This window comes from Heptranchias perlo, chromosome 3 (assembly GCF_035084215.1).
Source record: "Heptranchias perlo isolate sHepPer1 chromosome 3, sHepPer1.hap1, whole genome shotgun sequence".
NCBI classification, from domain to species: domain Eukaryota; kingdom Metazoa; phylum Chordata; class Chondrichthyes; order Hexanchiformes; family Hexanchidae; genus Heptranchias; species Heptranchias perlo.
The window spans coordinates 52,210,953-52,232,075 of NC_090327.1; the positions used below are offsets into that span (position 1 = coordinate 52,210,953).

Below are 21,123 nucleotides of genomic sequence, written 5' to 3' on the forward strand. Positions count from 1 at the left end.
TTCCTTGGCTGCATGACTCAATACTACATTGGGTAGTGCACTTGCCCACAGGACAGCAAAATTAATATAAAGGTTTTTAGCTTGGAACATTTAAATCAATGATATTTTAAAGATTTGTGTGTAAATGCTAATGTTCCAGAATATAAAGTGTAATGGAAATTAATTTTTGCTTTTTAAAGTACACAACAGATGCAGGTATGTAAAATGATCATAAAACATGACTTGTAAATAAACAGGCATACAAATTTGCTTTTTCAAATACTTTTAAAAATTGTATTTAAAACAGTTTACATTTCATGACGCCACTGTTTATTTTAATTGTACAGAGCTTGCAAAAAGAAAATACTGATCATGCTTCTCATCTTTGTTATGCTTATGCTAGGAGCAGTATGGGTATAAAAGTTGAAGCAATTTGCTCTTGGTTCCTGGGGTGCAATTATAGAACAGTTTTACCTTCTGGTGGCCCTGTTGGTTGGTCATTGCTTTTGCCTGTTTATGGTTGGGTCACTGCTGCTGGCTTCCTTCCATTATGTGTTGGGCTGCTTTTTCTTTGAGAGGAAGTTTGAGCATGGGGTGGTGTGGGGAGAACAAAAGGGTTGCAAGCCTCCATAACCAGCCTCAGAAAAGGTAGTATCCCACCCCTCCTTCCAGCTGGAGGCCAAGCATCACTTGTTCAGGTTGGGATATGTTTCGTAAGTGCTTCACCACATTTCAGATTTTTTGTTTGGGGAGTGGGGGTCGTGGAAGCAATGGCGAGTATGTAATGATGCACCTTGCCACATTAGCGATGTTAGCTTGCGTGCTGTTTGGGGGGTGGGAGTCAAAGCAGAAGAGAAAGATTACTCTTCAGCAAGCATTGGGCAAAACCAGTCACTCAGCTTAAAATCTTCCAGACTGCTATCCAGAATGGCTGAATGCAGGACATAACCAAATGCATGTAGGAGTACACCTTACGAAATAAGAGCGGGTTGGCCAATCGGCCCCTCGAGCCTGCTCTGCCATTTGATAAGATCATGGCTGATCTGATTGTGACCTCAACCCTACTTTCCTGTCTACCTACTATAACCTTTGATTCCCTTGTTAATCAGGAATCTATCCAACTCAGCCTTAAAAATATTCAATGACCCTGCCTCCACCGCTCTCTGGGGAAGGGAGTTCCACAGACTCACTACCCTCAGAAAAAAATTCTCCTCATCTCAGTCTTAATGGGAGACGCCTTATTTTTAAACTGTGACCCCTAGTTCTAGTCTCTCCCACAAGGGGAAACATCCTCTCAGCATCTACCCCTTCTAGTCCCCTCAGGAACTTATGTATCAATAAGATCACCTCTCATTAGAAACATAGAAAATAGGAGCAAGAATAGGCCATTCAGCCCTTCAAGCCTGCTCTACCATTCAATATGATGATGGCCGATTCCTCTATCTCAAAACCATACTCCCGCTCTCCCCATACCCCTTGATGCCTTGTATCTAGAAATCTATCTAGCTCCTTCTTCAATATATTCAGTGACTTGGCCTCCACAGTCTTCTGTGGTAGAGAATTCCACAGGTTCACCACCCTCTGAGTGAAGAAATTTCTCCTCATCTCAGTCCTAAATATCCTGAGACTGTGACCCCTCGTTCTGGACCCCCCCAGCCAGGGGAAACATCCTCCCTGCTTCCAGTCTGTCTAGCCCTGTCAGAATTTTATGTTTCAATGAGATCCCCTCTCATTCTTATCAACTCAAGTGAATACAGGCCGAGTTGACCCAATCTCTCCTCATATGACAGTCCTGCCATCCCAGGAATCAGCCTGGTGAACCTTCGCTGCACTCCTTCTATGGCAAGTATATCCTTTCTTAGCGAAGGAGATCAAAACTGCACACAATACTCCAGGTGTGGTCTCACCAAGGCCCTGCATAACTGCAGTATGACATCCTTGCTCCTGTACTCAAATCCTCTTGCAATGAAGGCCAACATACCATTGCCTTCCTAACTGTTTGCGGTATCTGCATGTTTGCTTTCAGTGACTAGTGTACAAGGACACCCAGGTCCCTTTGTACATCGACATTTCCCAATCTATAACCATTTAAATAATACCCTGCCTTTCTGTTTTTCCTTCTGAAGTGGATAACTTCACATTTATCCACGTTATATTGCATCTGCCATGTATTTGCCCACTCACTTAACTTGTCTAAATCGCCTTGAAGCCTCTTTGCATCCTTCTCACAACTCACAATCCCACCTAGTTTTGTGTCGTCAGCAAACTTGGAAATATTACATTTGGTTCCCTCATCCAAATCATTGATATATATTGTGAATAGCTGGGGCCCAAGCACTGATCCCTGCGGTACCCCACTAGTCACTGCCTGCCACCCGAAAAAGACCCATTTATTCCTACTGTTTCCTGTCTGTTAACCAATTTTCAATCCATGCCAGTATATTACCCCCAATCACATGTGCTATAATTTTGCACACCAACTTATGTGGGACTTTATCAAAGGCCTTCTGAAAATCCAAATAAAACACATACATTGGTTCTCCTTTATCTATTCTACCAGTTACATCCTCAAAAAACTCAAGCAGGTGTATCAAACACAATTTCCCTTTTGTAAATCCATGTTGACTTTGTCTAATCCTGTTGATATTTTCTAAGTGTCCTGTTATCACATCCTTTATAATAGACTAGCATTTTCCCTACTATTGATGTTAGGCTATCAGGTCTGTAGTTCCCTGTTTTCTCTCTCCCTCCTTTTTAAAATAGTGGGGTTACATTTGCCAACCTCCAATCTGCAGGAACTGTTCCATAATCTATAGAATTTTAGAAGATGACAACCAATGCATCCACTATTTCCATGGCTACCTCATTTACTACTCTGGGATGCAGATTATCAGGCCCTAGGGATTTATCAGCTTTGAGTCCCATTAATTTCTCCAGCACTATTTTTTTCTTTTACTAATTTCCTTTAATTCCTCCTTCTCACTAGTCCCTTGGTTCACTAGCATTTCTGGGAAGTTATTTGTTTGCTCTTCCATGAAGACAGAACCAAAGTATTTGTTCCTTATTATAAATTCTCCCAGTTCTGACTGTAAGGGACCTACATTTGTCTTCACTAATCTTTTTCTTTTTACATACTTGTAGAAGCTTTTACAGTCTGCTTTTATGTTCCTTGTAAGTTTACTCTCACTCTATTTTTCCCCTCTTAAATCAATCCCTTGGTCCTTTTTTGCTGAATTCTAAACTGCTCCCAATCCTCAGGCTTGCTACCTTTTCTGGCAACTTTATATGACTCCTCTTTGGATCTAATACTATCCTTAATTTCTTTTGTTAGTCATGGTTGGGATACTTTTCCTTTTGTGTTTTTGCGCCAGAAACGAATGTATAATTGTTGCAGTTCATGCATTCGCTCCTTAAATGTTAGCCATTGCCTATCCGCTGTCATGCCTTTTAATGAAGCTTCCCAATCTATCATAGCCAACTCACTCCTCATACCTTCGTAGCTTCCCTGGTTTAGATTTAGGACCCTAGTTTCGGATTGGACTACTTCACTTTACATTTTAATGAAGAATTCTATCACGTTATGGTCAATCTTCCCTAAAGGACCCCGCACAACAAGATTATTAATTAACCACTTCTCACTGCACAATACCTAATCTAGGATAGCCTGTTCCCTGGTTGGCTCCTCAACGTACTGGTCTAAAAAACCACCTCGTACACACTCCAGGAATTCATCCTCAACAGTATTATTGCGGATTTGGTTTACCCAGTCTATATGTAGATTAAAGTCACCCATGATTACTGTAGTACCCTTGTTACATGCATCTCTAATTTCCTGTTTGATCCCATCCCCTACATTACCATTACTGTTTGGTGGCCTATTGACAACTCCTACCAGTGTTTCCTGCCCCTTGATGCTTCTTAACTCCACCCAGACTGATTCTACATCTTGATTTTCTAAGCCAATATCCTTTCTCACTATTGCTCTGATTTCATCCTTTACTAACAATGCTACCCCACCTCCTTTTCCTTTTTGCCTGTCCTTCCTAAGTGTCAAATACCCCTGGATATTCAGCTCCTAGCCTTGGTCACCCTGCAGCCATGTCTCTGTAATTGCAATTATAAGATCTGTTTACATCTACTTGCGCTGTTAATTCATCTACCTTATTACGAATGCTTCATGCATTCAGATACAGTGCTTTTAGGTTTGTCTTTTTAACATTTTTAGACATCTTAACATTTTTTGTACTATGGTCCTATTTGTCGTGTTACTATTTTTTCTTACCCGGACCCTATTTGTTAGTGGACTCTTGTTTGTATGCTCTGTCCTTTCCTGACACAGTCTGGTTATCCTTACCCCAATCACTTTCCTGCACTGCTTCTTTGTCTTTTCTCTTTAGCATTCTAGATTTCTCTCCACCGGGACCCTTCTTCTCCCCCTCCCCTCCCCCCCCACCTTATTTAGTTTTAAGCCCTACCTACCTCCCTAGAACTCTGGTCCCAGCATGGTTCAGGTGTAGTCCGTCCCAACGGGCAACACTCTCTTTCCCCAGTACTGGTGCCAATGCCCCACGAATCGAAACCCATTTCTCCCACACCAATCTTTGAGCCACGCATTCATCTCTCTGATCCTATTCACCCTATGCCAATTTGCTCGTGGCTCACGTAATAATCCTTTGTGGTTCTGCTTTTTAAAATTTAGTCCCTAGCTGCTCAAACACTCTCAGCAGAACCTTTTTCTTAGTCCTACCAATGTCGTTGGTACCTACGTGGACCACGACAACTGGATCCTCCCACTCCAAGTTCTTCTCCAGCACGGAGGACATGTCCTTAACCCTGGCACTGGGTAGGCAACATAGCCTTCGGGACTCATGCTCCTGGCTGCAGATTCTACCTTAGTTCTAAAGACGAAGAGTCTACAATCTTGGTCTTTAGAACGAAGGTCATTTCTCTCTACTATACTCATTTCATCCTTAATTAACAGAGATACCTCTCCACCTTTTCCTAGCTTCCTGTCCTTCCGAAATGTCAAGTACCCTTGAATATTCAGGTTCCAGCCTTTGTCATCTTGCAGCCATGTCTCTGTAAAGGCTATCAGATCATACATATTTGTTCTTGGAGGTTTCTACACTTTGCTGAATGCAAAGCATAACAAACATTTGGCAGGGTATCCTTCTGGAGCCTCACCAGTAGTTTTCCAAATCCCATGGTCTTAACCATTCTAATGTTGTAATTACTAAAGCCAGCATCACAATATTTTTAATAGTATTTTACTGTTTTATTTGGATTAATGTAATCAGTGCAATTACTTTAACTACAAAGACTGTTAAAATTTAACTTGCAGGCTTAGTTCATTTGCAAGATACTATACAATATATTGCACCTGCGTGTATGCTTTTTGACTGTCCAAATACAGAAGTGTTGTGTGCACTTGTGTACTGGGGTGAAGGACAAGATATAGAACAATTTCACTGTGCAAAAAGCACGATACTACTGAAAAATTTATTTTACATTTAATGAATGACAGAGTTCGGGTGGTAAGTTGCACAATAATGATAAATGGGATGTTATTTTGAACTTGCATTGCTTATTTCAGATACCAATTACTCCTGAGGTACCTGATTTAGATCAATAGTCGGATATTTTGTAATGCTGACTCTATTGAAGACTTTGATGCAAACTGCAATTGAATCACCTGCCCCTGCTCAGATCACAAACAAACTGAAGAACTGCTTAGGGTTTCCTTTCTAAATCACAACAATCAACAATCAGCAACAAGCTACATAAACGGACTAAATACACTTCAATTCTATCCCTCTAGAAATGAGTAAAGCAGAGAAGTTATGTTAAAATTCTATAGAACCTTGGTTAGACCACACTTGGTAGTACTGTGAGCAGTTCTGGTCTCCATTTAATAAAAAAATGATAGAAGCACTGGAGAAGGTGCAAAAAAGATTTACTAGTATGATACCAGAACTGAGAGGATATACTCACTAGGAAAGATTGAGCAGGCTGGGGCTCTGTTCTCTATAAGAGTCTGAGGGGTGACCTGAGGTCTATAAGATAATGATAGAGGAGAAGTAGAGGATGTTTCCACTTGCAGGGGAGAACTAGGGGCCATAAATATAAGACAGTCACTAATAAATCCAATTCAGGAGAAGCTTAACCCAGAGGATTAGAATGTGGAACACACTACCACAAGGAGTAGTTGAGGCGACTAGCATAAGTGCGTTTAAGGGGAAGCTAGATAAACACATGAAGGAGACAGGAAAAGAAGAATATGCTCATAGGGTCAGATGAAGTAGAGAGGGAGGAGGCACATGAGGAGCATAAACACCGGAATGGATTTGTTGGACCGAATGGCCTGTTTCTGTGCTGTACATTTTATGTAATTCTATCTCTAATTGCAAATGGGGGAAATATGTGATTGTAGCTGTTATACGCAAATAAAAGACTTATGCACGAGTGCAACAGAATCTTAACATTTCAACATCAATTTTGCAGCAGAGGTTATACACATACAATTCATCAAAATTTTATCTTCAAGAAACCAGGTGAATATTATGTTGAACTTGTGAATGTAATAATTATAAAAACTCTTTAGCAGTCAAACTACTTTGTATATTTGTTCTTACTTTTCTATGTCGATGATCAGTGAAGCATTATGGTTCTAATTTGGCTGGAAAAGCATGATAACGTGTTAAGAAATCTGTCCCATGCAGTGTTCTTCAGGGACATGCTGAAATGTGGCACATGAGCTATGCAATCACCCTCCTGACACCAATACATAACCAACTAATACGGTACAGCTCTTTTCAATCGTTAAGCTGAATGTTTTGAACTGCTTGCCTCAAATTTTATAAATGCACATTAAATGATTCTATTGCCACTTGCTAATGTACCAGAATGACATTTCTAATATATACTAACAAAAATAATTTTTACAAATTTGTATCAATCTGTGGAATTCAGAAACTTACCAGGCAATAGCCTAATTTTTAACATTTGTGAGTCCTCCTTCAATCCAGGTAAGATTACTTTAAGACTGAAGTTCTATAAAGAAATAATTCAACAATAAGTTGCTCACGCGCATAAATGTTAATATTTCCGTACGGAAATTTAACAAGATCATTCAATGCAACAAAAGTATTACAGAAATTATTGTCTTCCAGCTATTCCATCGACTGAAGTGCAATTGTCGTCAAAAGATAACTTAGTGAATACGAATAAAAAAAAAGTAAAATCTATGACAATGCACCAAGATATTGGCACCACACAACCAGCATTACATGTCAGGACAATCATACCAATCGGCATGCAACAGGAAAAAAAAGCTGCTGGGTTGAACTGTAGAATGAAAACTGTACAGGCTTTAGAGGATTAACTGTAATTAAACATACCTTGCCTTGGCAGTTGTTCACAGGACCCCTGGCTGTTACACCTTTAATGATGAAACTTGTCCCTTTTGCCACAAAGGTTTCATAACGCAGCTCTAACCCACTGCAAGGTACATTTAAATTAGAAAGGGTTACATTCTATACAAGAACTATAAACCAAATCAAGGTGAAGGGTGTTAATGCTAGGGGATGGAACACTTAACAGTTTTAGTCACCCAGCATCAACAAATATTCCCAGGTCAAGGTGCAGATTAAAGCAGTGCCTCAGAAGAGCACAACATTTTTCCTATTCCCACACCATGAGTTGCCCAATTTAATGCCAATTAGTAGCAAATTAGAGGTAGTTTTCCCTTTAGTCTGGTCTGAATCAGTGTCTAATCCCATACACCAAAGTTCCCCAAGATTTTCAGCATTTTATCAACCAGATGCAGAACTGCTTCAAAATATAATGTGATGGTTGGTGAGGAAGATATTACTCATTAAAACAAAGTTGAACTCACTGACACTACAGTCTTACAACAACTATAATATATATTTATATGCTATATATAAAAATATACACACACGAAAGGTATAAAAGATAGAATTTGCATTTTGTAGTCACTTTTGCAATACAGGGGAAGGTGGCAGCCAATCTGCATACAGCAAGGACCCACAAACAGCAATAAGATAGAAAATAGGAGCCAGTTGAGCCTGCTCCGCCATTCAATATGATCATGGCTGATTCTCCATCTCAATACCATATTCCCGCTCTCCCCATACCCCTTGATGCCTTGTGTGTCCAGAAACCTATCTAGCTCCTTCTTAAATATATTCAGTGACTTGGCCTCCACAGTCTTCTGTGGTAAAGAATTCCACAGGTTAATCACCCTCAGTGAAGAAATTTCTCCTCATCTCAGTCCTAAATGTCCTACCCCGTATCCTGAGACTGTGCCCCTCGTTCTTGACCTCCCCAGCCAGGGGAAACATCCTCCCTGCATCCGGTCTGTCTAGTCCTGTCAGAATTGTATATGTTTCAATGAGATCCCCTCTCATTCTTTTAAACTCTAGTGAATACAGGCAGAGTAGACCCAATCTCTCCTCATATGACAGTCCTGCCATCCCAGGAATCAGTCTGGTGAACCTTCGCTGCACTCCCTCTATGGCAAGTATATCCTTTCTTAGCTAAGGAGACCAAAACTGCACACAATACTCCAGGTGTGGTCTCACCAAGGTCCTGTATAACTGCAGTAAGACATCCTTGCTCCTGCACTCAAATTCTCTTGTAATGAAGGCCAACATACCATTTGCCTTCCTAACTGCTTGCTGCACTTCATGTTTGCTTTCAGTGACTGGTGTACAAGGACAGCCAGGTCCCTTTAAACATCAACATTCCCAATCTATCATCATTTAAATAATACTCTGCCTTTCTGTTTTTCCTTCCAAAGTAGATAACTTCACATTTATCCACATTATATTGCATCTGCCATGTATTTGCCCACTCACTCAACTTGTCTAAATCGCCTTGAAGCCTCTCTGCATCCTCCTCACAACTCAATCCCACCTAGTTTTGTGTCATCAGCAAATTTGGAAATTACATTTGGTTCCCTCATCCAAATCATTGATATATATTATAAATAGCTGGGGCCCAAGCACTGATCCCTGCGGTACCCTACTAGTCACCGCCTGCCACCCCGAAAAAGACCCATTTATTTCTACACTGTTTCCTGTCCGTTAACCAATTTTCAATCCATGCCAGTATATTACCTCCAATTCCATGTGCTTTTATTTTGCACACTTACTTCTTGTGGGACTTTATCAAAGGCCTTCTGAAAATCCAAATACACCACATCCACTGGTTCTCCCTTATCTATTCTACCAGTTACATCCTCAAAAAACTCCAGTAGGTTTGTCAAACATGATTTCCCTTTCATATATCCATGTTGACTTTGTCTAGTCCTGTTGATATTTAAGTGTCCTGTTATCACATCCTTTATAATAGGCTCTAACATTTTCCCAACTACTGATGTTAGGCTAACCGGTCTGTCGTTCCCTGTTTTCTCTCTCCCTCCTTTTTTAAATAGTGGAGTTACATTTGCCACCCTCCAATCTGCAGGAACTGTTCCAAAATTCTATAGATTATGGAAGATGGCAATCAATGCATCCACTATTTCCATGGCTACCTCTTTTAGTACTCGGGGATGCAGATTATCAGGCCCTGGGGATTTATCGGCTTTCAGTCCCATTAATTTCTCCAGCACTATTTTTTTTTTTACTAATACTAATTTCCTTTAATTCCTCCTTCTCACTAGACCCTTGGTTCCCTAGTATTTGAGAAGTTATCTGTGTCCTCTTCCGTGAAGTCAAAACCAAAGTATTTGTTTAATTGCTCTACCACTTCCTTGTTCCCTATTATAAATTCTCCCTTTTCTGACTGTAAGGGACCTACATTTGTCTTCACTAATCTTTTTCTTTTTACATACTTGTAGATGCTTTTACAGTCCACTTTTATATTCCTTGCAAGGTTACTCTCATGCTCTATTTTTCCCCTCTTAATCAATCCCTTGGTCCTTTTTTGCTGAATTCTAAACTGCTCCCAATCAAAAAAGACTGTAAGAGATAGGAGCAGGAGTAGGCCATTGGGCCCCTCGAGCCTGCTCCGCCATTCAACGAGATCATGGCTGATCTGATTTTTACCTCAACTCCACTTTCCCGCCTTTTCCCCATATCCTTTGAATACTTTCAAGTCCGAGTTAGTCACATTTTTGATCAGCAAGGGAGTCAATGACTCAGCCTCCACAGCTTTTTGGGGTAAAGAATTCCAAAAATTCACAACCCTCTGGGAGAAGAAATTCCTCCTCATTTCCATCTTAAACGGAAGAGTGACCCCTAGTTTTAGATTCCCCCATGAGGGGTAACATCCTCTCAGCATCTACCCTATCGCGTTCCCTCAGAATCTTGTATGTTTCAATAAGGTCTCCTCTCATTCTTCTAAACTCCAATGAGTATAGACCCAACCCATTCAATCTTTCCTCATAAGACAACCCTTCCATGCCCGGAATCAACCTAATGAACCTTCTCTGAACTGCCTCCAATGCAAGTAGGTCCTTCCTTAAATAAGGGCACCAGAACTGTACGCAGTACTCCAGGTGTGATCTCACCAGCACCCTGTACAGTTGTCGCATGACTTCCCTGCTTTTATACTCCATCCCCCTAGAAATAAAGGCCAATATTCCGTTTGCCCTCCGGATTACCTGCTGCACCTGTATGTTGATTGTTTGTGTTTCACGTACGAGGACACCCAGATCCCTCTGAACTGCAGCATTTTGTAGTATTTCTCCATTCAAATAATATTTTGCTTTTTTATTTTTCCTCCCAAAGCGGATGACTTCACATTTTCCCACACTATATTCCATCTGCCAAATTTTTGCCCAATCGCTTAACCTGTCAATATCCCTTTGCAGACATTTTGTGTCCTCCTTGCAACTTGCTTTTCCACCTATCTCTATCAGCAGCAAATCTGGCCACAAGACACTCTGTTCCTTCATCCAAGTCATTGATATATATTGTAAATAGTTGAGGCCCCAACACCGAGCCCTGCGGCACCCCACTAGTTACAGATTGCCATTTTGAAAATGACCCTTTTATCCCGACTCTGTTTTCTGTTAGATAGCCAATCCTCTATCCATGCCAGTATATTACCCCCAACACCATGAGCTCTTATCTTGTGCAGTAATCTTTTATGTGGCACCTTATCCAATGCCTTTTGGAAATCCAAATTTTCTGCATCCATTGGTTCCCCTTTATCCACCCTGCCCGTTACTTCCTCAAAGAACTCTAATAAATTTGTCAGACACGATTTCCCCTTCATAAAACCATGTTGACTCTCCTTGATTGTATTGAGTCTCCAAATGTCCTGTTACTACTTCCTCAATAATAGATTCTAGCATTTTCCCAATGACAGGCTCACTGGTCTATAGTTACCTGCTTTCTGTCTCACTCCCTTCTTGAATAGGGGTGTTACGTTTGCGGTTTTCCAATCCGCTGGGACCTTTCCAGAATTGAGTGAATTCTGGAAGACTGCAACCAATGCATCCACTATCTCTGTAGCCACTTCCTTTAAGACCCTCGGATGCAAGCCATCGGGTCCAGGGGACTTGTCAGCCTTTAGACCCATTAGTTTACCTAGTACTTTTTCTCTAGTGATGGTGATTGTTTTTAGTTCCTCCCTCCTCTTTGCCCCTTGATTTTCTACTATTATTGGTATGTTATTAGTGTCTTCTACTGTGACGACAGATACAAAATATCTGTTCAATTCCTCTGCCATTTCCTTGTTTTCCATTATTATTTCCCCAGTCTCATCCTCTAAGGGACCAATGTATACTTTAGCTACCCTCTTCCTTTTTATACACTTGTAGAAGCTTTTAATGTCAGTTTTTATATTTCTTGCTAGTTTACTCAATTTATTTTCTCCCTCTATTATTCTTTTAGTCATCCTTTGCTGGTTTTTAAAGTTTTCCCAATCTTCGGGCTTACCAGTAATCTTTGCCATGTTGTATGCTTTTTCTTTTAACCCGATACAATCCTCAGGCTTGCTACTTTTTCTGGCAACTTTATATGACTTTTCTTTGGATCTAATACTATCCTTAATTTTTGTTAGCCATGGTTGGACCACTTTTCCTTTTGTGTTTCTGCGCCAGAAACGAATGTATAACTGTTGCAATTCATGCATTCGTTCCTTAAATGTTAGCCATTGCCTATCCACCGTCATGCCTTTTAATGAAGCTCCCCAATCTATCATAGCCAACTCATTCCTCATACCTTTGAAGTTTCCTTTGTTTAGATTTAGGACCCTAGTTTCGGATTGGACTACTTCACTTTCCATCTTAATGAAGCATTCTATCATGTTATGGTCACTCTTCCCTAAAGGACCCCGCACAACATGATTAATTAACCCCTTCTCATTGCACAATACCCAATCTAGGATAGCCTGTTCCAAATATAATGACCAAATCAACTATTTTAGTGATGTTGGTTGAGGGACAAATATTGGCCAGGACACCGGGGAGAACTCCCATTATTTGAATAGTGCCATGGGATCTTTTACGTCCACCCGAGGGGGCAGACAGGGCCTCAGTTTAACACCTTGCTCTTATAATTACCCCAGTTTTCTGGATTCTAAAAAGGGAGGTGGGGTGGACGCAAGAGCAAGAAATGTGCGTATAATTGCACAAATGTACTAATCACAATAGCAATACCATGACCTTCTTGGGAACCAGGTGTCACCTACAAGCACTATCAATTCAGATATAGTAGAACCCGCTTAATTACAACCACTCCCAAATTACGATAAAACGGGAATTTTTATAAGGTGGGAAGCAACAAAAATCAAGGTGCACAACAACCATTATTTTCCTAAATGTTGTACAACATCTTACAGTAAGGGTGAATACAGTATAACATCTTAAAAATAAAGAAAAATGTTTATATTGAATGAGTTTTTTTTAAAAGCAGTGAAGAATTATTATAACATGTGAATACAGCAGGAATTGCTTCACGCTATGAATGAAGCCTTGGTTCAGCAACTGGATGATGGAAATGGTGTTAGATGGTAAAAATTAGACCCTCCCGTTGGAAAGATTAAGAGCTACATCATGGTAAGTGGCATTATCAAAAGCACCACCTTCTTGCATGTTTTCTCATCCCAGCAAGAAAGACCACAGCCTCTTTCTGAAAATTACCTGCGTAATCCAAGCATTAATGCTGCTTTCATAATCAGTTGGAAAAGTTTTCACATTTTTAAACCAACAAGGGTTCTTGCTTTTCCTGATAATCAGTGGTTTCACCTTGTACAAGCCCGTTTGGTTAGCACACAACATCTCATTCTGCTGGTCACCTGGTCTGTTTTTATTACGTAGGCTTTATCAGGCAGGGCAGGATAGAGAAGTGCAGTCTCATCACAACTGTAAATACAGTCGGGTAGATATTCTGCTAACAAACCTGGCAGCACTTCCTCAGTCCAAACATCTGCAGTGGGTTGGTCACTGTCCACTTTTTCACCACACAACTTTTTTTTTAAAAGAAGATTTAAAAGTCACTTTCCAGCAGCACAGGAATCTATTTCATGCTTCAAAGCTTTCTATACCGAGTTATTTGGTAAGCTATTTAACTTTAGCTTTCATCAGGCAGCCATCAAGCAGGATTTTATGAGCTGTTTTTTAATTAAACCACCTGTGCAGCACTTCATCATCGGCCATCTTACTTTCACCCTTCAGTTTCTTATGCCAGGTCTCAAGTGTTTCCTAATCCTTCAAGGCGTCCGCTTTTCTTTTCAGGATTCTAGAAACCAGAGATTCAGACATGCCAGATTCTGCACGACTAATCCTCAATTCCTTCAAACTGTTCAAAATATCCCCATCTCAATCAGATTGAGAGGTGAAAGCCTCAGATTCAAAGGTGGCAAGTCTCATTAAAACAGAATTTCTGTGTCACACTTGCATACAAGTAGGAATTGCAATAAATGAACTTGCAATAAAACAAACTTCTCTCAATTGGAAGGAGAGGGGTTAAAAACCAGGACTTTAGGAATGGTTGCATTAAAACAGGAGTTGCAAATAAATGGGTACGACTGTATAGCAAGGTTAGATGGAAAGTGGGAGCTTATTTTACTGCTCGAAAAATGTTAAAACAGCACCCCAATTCCCCCAGCAGCCACTTGTGGTTTTTCTAAGTGAAATTGCCAAGTAGGGATAGTTTTGTTTTGTGGCCTACTGGGAACTGGATTAAGACTGCACAAACTCATTCTACAAGAGACCCTAACAGCTAGAAAACAATTGTCTTTAGATTGGAATTCAGGTCTCAAATTTGAACGCCCAGTGACTAACCCAATGCACCACCTAGGCCTTTTTCAAATCATTTCCCTTTGCCTGATTTTACTTCTCAATTTTTAACCATCTCTAGCTATTGATATTTTGCAAAGCAATCTGCATCTTTTATCATATTTTCTGTGACTCATTTTACAAAGTTGCCATTATAAGCATTTTATAAGAAATGGGCTATTAAAGCTTTTTTTGAGAAAGGCTACAGTAGTTCTCAAACATTTTTTTCTCCATTCATTCTGGTCTTTCCCCTTTTCTCAAAAAAAGGCAAACCTTATAAGAAAACCTTGTGAAAACTACAAAAGGATGTTTTAAAAAAAACTATACTGGTAAGTCAGTAGAAAGAACAAGTAGCCTTAAAAGAGCACAAGATGATAGGTAAAAAAGCATTATGACAATGAACTAGCTGGAGAAGGCATTGATTATTATTGTGGAGGTAAGATGATCAACTACAAATTTACTCTATTTCAATTTATGTTATATTTCAAATATACAAAGACCAGAAATATGATCAAACTTGTATAATATTTGACTTAACAGTATGAAACTAATACCAAAGTGAAGGTTAAACATAATCCGTTTGATAAAGATTGCATGAATTTTGTACTACTTTGGGGCGAGGGAAAGCAGAAGGGAAATACAGAGGGAATCGTAAAAATGACACCAAATGCTCATTTGTAATACAATGCAAACTGATAGTCGCAATACCTTGCCTCCAAAATTGGCTTGATAACAGAAGATGGTTGTGTAGAATGCCCAAATTCATCTTGCAAGTCTAGAGGAATGTTGAACGGCACTGCAATGCGAAATGGAGGATCCAGCAATCCAACTGTAAATTTATCAGGTTTGCCCTCTTCGGAAACAAAAAGGTATAAATATTAGAGTAATCTCATCAACTTCAATATCTCAGTCACAGACTTTACAAACTTTGAAAAACTTGTTAATTCTAGCATTAGAAAAAAGGAAATCCCCATCAGTAAGCAAGTCCCAAGCCTGAAAGCCTCAACTCAATTTGTGATTAGCTTCAATTATTCAGATCTTTAATTAAAAATCTAGAACAGTGTAAATACAGAAACATGTAAGTACAGAAGCCAAGGGTATGGTAGTGTACTGATTAAGTTACTGGATTAGCAACCCAGAAGCCTGGACTAATAGTTCCGAGAACAAAAGTTCAAACTCCACCAAATTCTCAGTTTAAGAATTTGAATTCAGTTTAAAATAAAAAGCTGGAAATAAACTAAGTGACCACGAAGCTGTCAGATTGTCGTTAAAACCAACAGGTTCACCAACATCTTTTAAAGGAAGGAAACCTGAGGGCTTTACTTCTTCTGGCCTACGTGTACTCTAGGCCACACCAATGTGGTTGACTCTTAACTGCGCTCCAAAGTGGCCTAGCAAGCCACTCAGTTGTGTCAAACCACCACTAGTGGTTCAAAAAGCCCCACCACCACCTTCTCAAGGACACTAAATGCCAGCCCTGCCTTCTTCCTAAGAATAAGTTTTTTAAAAAGTGTTGTACACCTATTTATATATTGCTGCTTCTAGCAAATGTGTGAAATACCTTTTTAATCCTTTGCAATTACTGAATATAAACATATTTCAAACAGTTTAAAGATGTAGCCTTATATAACCAAGTCATCAAAAGAGTTAACCTATCAAAATAGGTATCAATTAGGCTACAATCAATACTTATTAGATTCTTTAATATTTCAGTATTAGTCACGTCAAGTTTAGTCACATCGACAAAATATGGCAATATTAGGCAATTCACATAGTACTATTTTTGTATTTTTACATTTTGCCATGAATATTGTACAACTTCATGAATATTGTACAACTTGTCAGTTCCTATACTAACCCTGCTGCCACATTCAGCAATTCAACTTAAAATATGTTAGAAAAAGGAGAATGGTAAATGCACTAACAAATGGCTCTCAAATGACAATGAAAGGCATTCTGGAGGTTCATTCACATTTAAAAAGGAATCAAGAGTCGACTTTTAAAGCACAAGTAGAAACATAGAAAATAGGAGCAGGAGTAGGCCATTCAGCCCTTCGAGCCTGCTCCACCATTCAATATGATCATGGCTGATCCTCTATCTCAATACCATATTCCCGCTCTCTCCCCATACCCCATGATGCCTTGTGTCTAGAAATCTATCTAGCTCCTCCTTAAATATATTCAGTGACTTGGCCTCCATGGCTTTCTGTGGCAGAGAATTCCACAGATTTACCATGCTCTGAGTGAAGACATTTCTCCTCATCTCAGTCCTAAACGTCCTACCCCGTATCCTGAGACTGTGTATGGTGTATGCATGGACAACCTAACATTCTACTTTATGAATTGCTCTGCCATTAATATGGACAACTCTAGTGAAAAAGTACTCGTGGGAACAAAGCATTAAACTAGAAAAGACTAGTCAGCAACTGCATAAGCCAGGAGGATAGAAAGTGAAAAGCACAAGTAGGAGATGCTTTTCTGCAGTTGGGGCCAAGTAGAAGCCTTTACTCTAAAGCTGTCTGCTCTGTAGCTTATCAGAGTTCACTGGGTGCCAATGCTGAATGCTTAAAATGGGCGTATTCCATTCCCAGTACCAACATCTTTCATTGAGTAATAAAATTTACCGTAACAAAAATTGGAGAGGTGGCATTGTACAAAGAAGAAAAAAACTGAAGTTACTGTTAACACTTCTGATTTAGACATATTTTCTCTCTTTTTACAATCAGTCATATAATTGATTCTTTACCTGTGACAGTGAATTTGAAGATTCTGCTTGGAAGAGGCCTTCCTGCATATGTATCCGCATTACTTTCATTCAACACCACTTGCAGTTTTAATGTATAAACTCCAAGCTTATTAATATTTTCTGGAAAAAAAATTGAGATTTAACTAGATCAAAGTGAAAGTATGGGGTTATGAAATTCAGTCTGCTCCTATAAGCAGACTGGGCATCTTACTTTTATGGGAGTTGGCTTACACTGCCCTCTATCTGCTTGTACGATGGTGTAACCTGGAGTATAACAATGGCACCCTCTCATGGCCGGAACTAGATATTCACATCTTTTGAATACATACCTCTTCAAAAACACTTAGAGACAAAGGCAGATACGAATTATTAAGCTGCTTTATTTCACTGTACAGTGAACAAATAGAACAGCTTTTCTGACTGGAATCACTTAGTTCAATCTATAATTTTCATCTGCACGTAACAAAATAAAGAACACGTAATGCAAAATAAATACACCACGCTAGCTCACATCAGTGGATCTTGATTTAAACAAGATGGATTTTAACTACCACCAGCACTTATATCCTATTTACCACAGCGAAAGTCTTCACAACTTTCCCTTTAACAAACCTAACTACCCTTGAGGCATATCTTGTTTGTTTTTTAATCTTTCTTTGCTCACAGACAGAATCATAGAAAACTTATGGCACAGAAGGAGGCCATTCGGCCCATCGTGTCCGCATCGGCTGAGAAACGAGCCACCCAGCCTAATCCCACTTTCCCGCATTTGGTCCGTAGCCCCGCAGGTCACGGCTCTTCAGGTGCACATCCATGTTTTTTTTTAAAAATGAGTTGAGGGTTTCTGCCTCTACCACCCTCTCAGGCAGTGAGTTCCAGACCCCCACCACCCTCTGGGTGAAAATATTTTTCCTCATTTCCGCTCTAATCCTCCTACCAATCACTTTAAATCTATGCCCCCTGATTATTGACCCCTCCACTAAGGGAAATAGGTCCTTCCTATCCACTATCTAGAACCCTCATCATTTTGTACACCTCAATCAAATCACCCCTCAGCCTCCTCTGTTCCAAGGAAAACAACCCTAGCCTATCCAATCTGTCATAGCTAAAATTCTCCAGTCCTGGCAACATCCTCGTAAATCTCCTCTGCACCCTGTCTAGCGCAATTACATCCTTCCTGTAACGTGATGACCAGAACTGTGTGTAGTACTCAAGTGGTGGCCTAACTAGTGTTTTATACAGTTCCAGCATAACATCCCTGCTTTTATATTATATGCCTCAGCTAACAAAGGAAAGCACTCCATGTGCCTTCTTAACCACCTTATCTACCTGTCCTGCTACCTTCAGGGATCTGTGGACATGCACTTCTAAGGTCCCTCACTTCCTCTACACCTCTCAGTATCCTCCCATTTGTTGTGTATTCTCTTGCCTTGTTTGCTCTCCCAACTGCATTACCTCACACTTCTCAGGATTGAACTCCATTTGGCACTTTTCTGCCCATCTGACCAATCTGTTGACAGATAGGGATCAAAGAACTTTCCAACGCAATGATGGGTACAAGGTGTCTTGTGATTACCTAGACCAGCTAACAAATGTATTGTTTAGCCTCTGGGGAAAACCATTTCCATTTAGCATATTAACCACCTTTCATCTAGGTGTCTTTTTAAAAAAAAGTTGTGGACATTTTGCATAAAATATTAAACTTTTTTCACACCTTTTCTGTGGAAAAATGGTCAAAAAATCCTGAAATATGACACAGCTTATCATTGAATATTTTCTTATGAAAAAACTCACCCATCTTTTTGAACCAATAGGGCCATTTGCCACCATGTTGACTGATGTGAGAAACTATTTCTTTGTCACCTGTAGAAGCTGTAATACAAAACAAAAATATCACTTATTTTATGGATGTTAAAAAAGTCATTAATGATGCTCTTAATACTATTTCACAATTCAATAACAGAACTTCAGGTAATAAAGTTAGATTGTCAGTTAATATGACCCTGCTCATTGTTAGATATAGACATGTGAAAAATGGATTTCATTCACGCACTCATTAGGTCAGGTCCAACAATCATTTGGAGCTTGGGGATAAAAAGAGGGAGAGGAAATCACAGAGAATGTCCTGTTAGGGCCTCTGCTTACTCTAGTCCTGCAAGAGATGTGTGGCTCAGTGCATGGAAGTACATGATGTGGTACTAAGCCACAGACCAGAAAGACCTCAGGATAAATCCCTGTACTACATTGAATTGGCCAAACTAATCCAGGGCAACAATGGTGGCAATACAATTAGCTTCAGTGATCCCAGGCTGAGGGATGGAAATCATCCTGGGGTTCCACTATCCTTTGATCTGGAAAGGACATGTATGTAGATATTGAGTAGGGATAGGATCATGCTTGGTCATGATATTACACATGAATAAAAAGCATACAACAATCACTGTTTTGGGTCATACATGAAGAATGCCCACTTGGGTGAGATGTTGAAGACTCCCATGGCCCAAGGAACCTTTTGGAGAGCAGAGGGGGGGAAAAAAAGGGTGAGAGAGATGCAATCTTCCCTAAACATGTGCTGTGGCATCACATCAGATCCAAGCTCTTTTTGACACAGATAGCCTACAGGATGGACCAAATTAACGGGAAATGATAACGGGATACTTTCCCTTCGATAAAGGAAACAGTTTCTGTACTGTGGTTTCCTGGGCTAAGTGAAAATTAGACAACTTTCAACTTGTCAAACAAAATAATGAGTCCACCAGAGCATCCAGATCACAACCCTTCATACTAAAATCAGGGCTAGAAAAATAGAACAATTCTAAGGTTACACAAACCCAGGTCCAAATGGTTCTGATGTGAACTGTTCAGTGCTAGAACTCAGCCAACAGTGGTTAGCCAAATGAAAGGTTCAACTTTCTAGCTGTTTTTCACGAATGTAACTGACATTGCTGTCAAAAACAAGCAAGCAACAGCCTGATATAGCAGCAACCATCTGAGCTGGAGTAGATCACTCCAGCAAAAGATAGATTGCCAGGATACCACACCAAATGCAGTACATTTCTAGTCTTAGCAACAGTAGACAATCCTTCGTAATATATTATAAGCTTTCAAAACTTGAGGCTTTTACTGGATGAGAGGAGCTGTGATGAGCAGAAAGCTATGCTTTGCTACATCAGTTATCTCAAGAGTTATGCCATCAATTTGAGGTCCTGAGTCACATCATATCTGGTCCATCACCTTTGTGGTCAGATCCTAAAGGGTCAAGTGAAGAATCAACATCTCAACAAGCAGGAGGTTTTCAGAACAAAAGCAGTTTCCTCCCTTAGACCTTATGAATGATCCTGAAAATGAGAATGTGCAAGCTGCACAGAAACTTTGGGATTAATAAGCAGTTGAAGGATACTGTTCTAACTCCTGCAGCAAAATTTTGGTAGCAGTTTATTTTGGATGATCAGCATGAGATCCAACTTTATGTTGCTCCACTTCTGAAAATGGAGGCAAGCTAACTCAGCATGAAGAACTCAGTCATGAAGTTATATCTTATCCCTGTTTAAGAGGGTCTGCTGCTCTGCAAGGTATGAAGTACAGATCGGCTGCCTCCTGCAGAAGGACTAAGAATGTGAATGAAGCCTACACACACAAATGGAGCAGGGGACTAGAAGAGGCGGCACATCATTGCAATGGCTCAAACCTCTCGAGCATGTCGTATTTATCTGGCATTGAGGTACAGCAGGCAAAACTGAGTTCAGTCTTCAAGAAGTAATGAGAGTTAAACTTTGAATTTGGCTAGCTTGATGATTCCCTTCCTATAACCCTAGAACAGTAACTCACTAGCCAGCAACCCTCTGGTCTGCACATTTTGTTTCATGGGCATCTCAAAACTGAATTCTGGATGGAGGCCTCCCCATCCCGTGAAGTTAAAAATATAAATCTTCAACACTTTTTCTTATTGCTGCATCAAGGTAAAAGTTATTTGAAAACTGGCAGCAATAGTCCACCGTAGAATTTTGTTTGTACTGAGAACAAACTTCAGGGCACCCCAAAGCACTTTACAGCCAATGAAGTACTTTTGAAGTGTAGTCACTGTTGTAATATAGGAAACACGGCAATTTGCCCTATGGCATCACAACGTCCCACGAACAACTGACAA

General features: G+C 40.0%; 1 protein-coding gene across 2 annotated transcripts in view; it reads right to left on the bottom strand.

The window, feature by feature from the left end:
- Positions 1-21,123, bottom strand: part of smchd1 (structural maintenance of chromosomes flexible hinge domain containing 1) — a 217,336-nt gene that overhangs the window by 118,791 nt on the left and 77,422 nt on the right. For both annotated transcript variants that reach the window (XM_067979701.1, XM_067979694.1), the window contains exons 18-22: positions 18,771-18,848; positions 16,977-17,096; positions 14,939-15,083; positions 7,377-7,476; positions 6,957-7,029 (exon numbers count right to left, since the gene is read on the bottom strand). In XM_067979701.1, the coding sequence (XP_067835802.1) occupies positions 6,957-7,029; positions 7,377-7,476; positions 14,939-15,083; positions 16,977-17,096; positions 18,771-18,848 (516 nt within the window). The remainder of the gene's footprint in view (positions 1-6,956; positions 7,030-7,376; positions 7,477-14,938; positions 15,084-16,976; positions 17,097-18,770; positions 18,849-21,123) is intronic.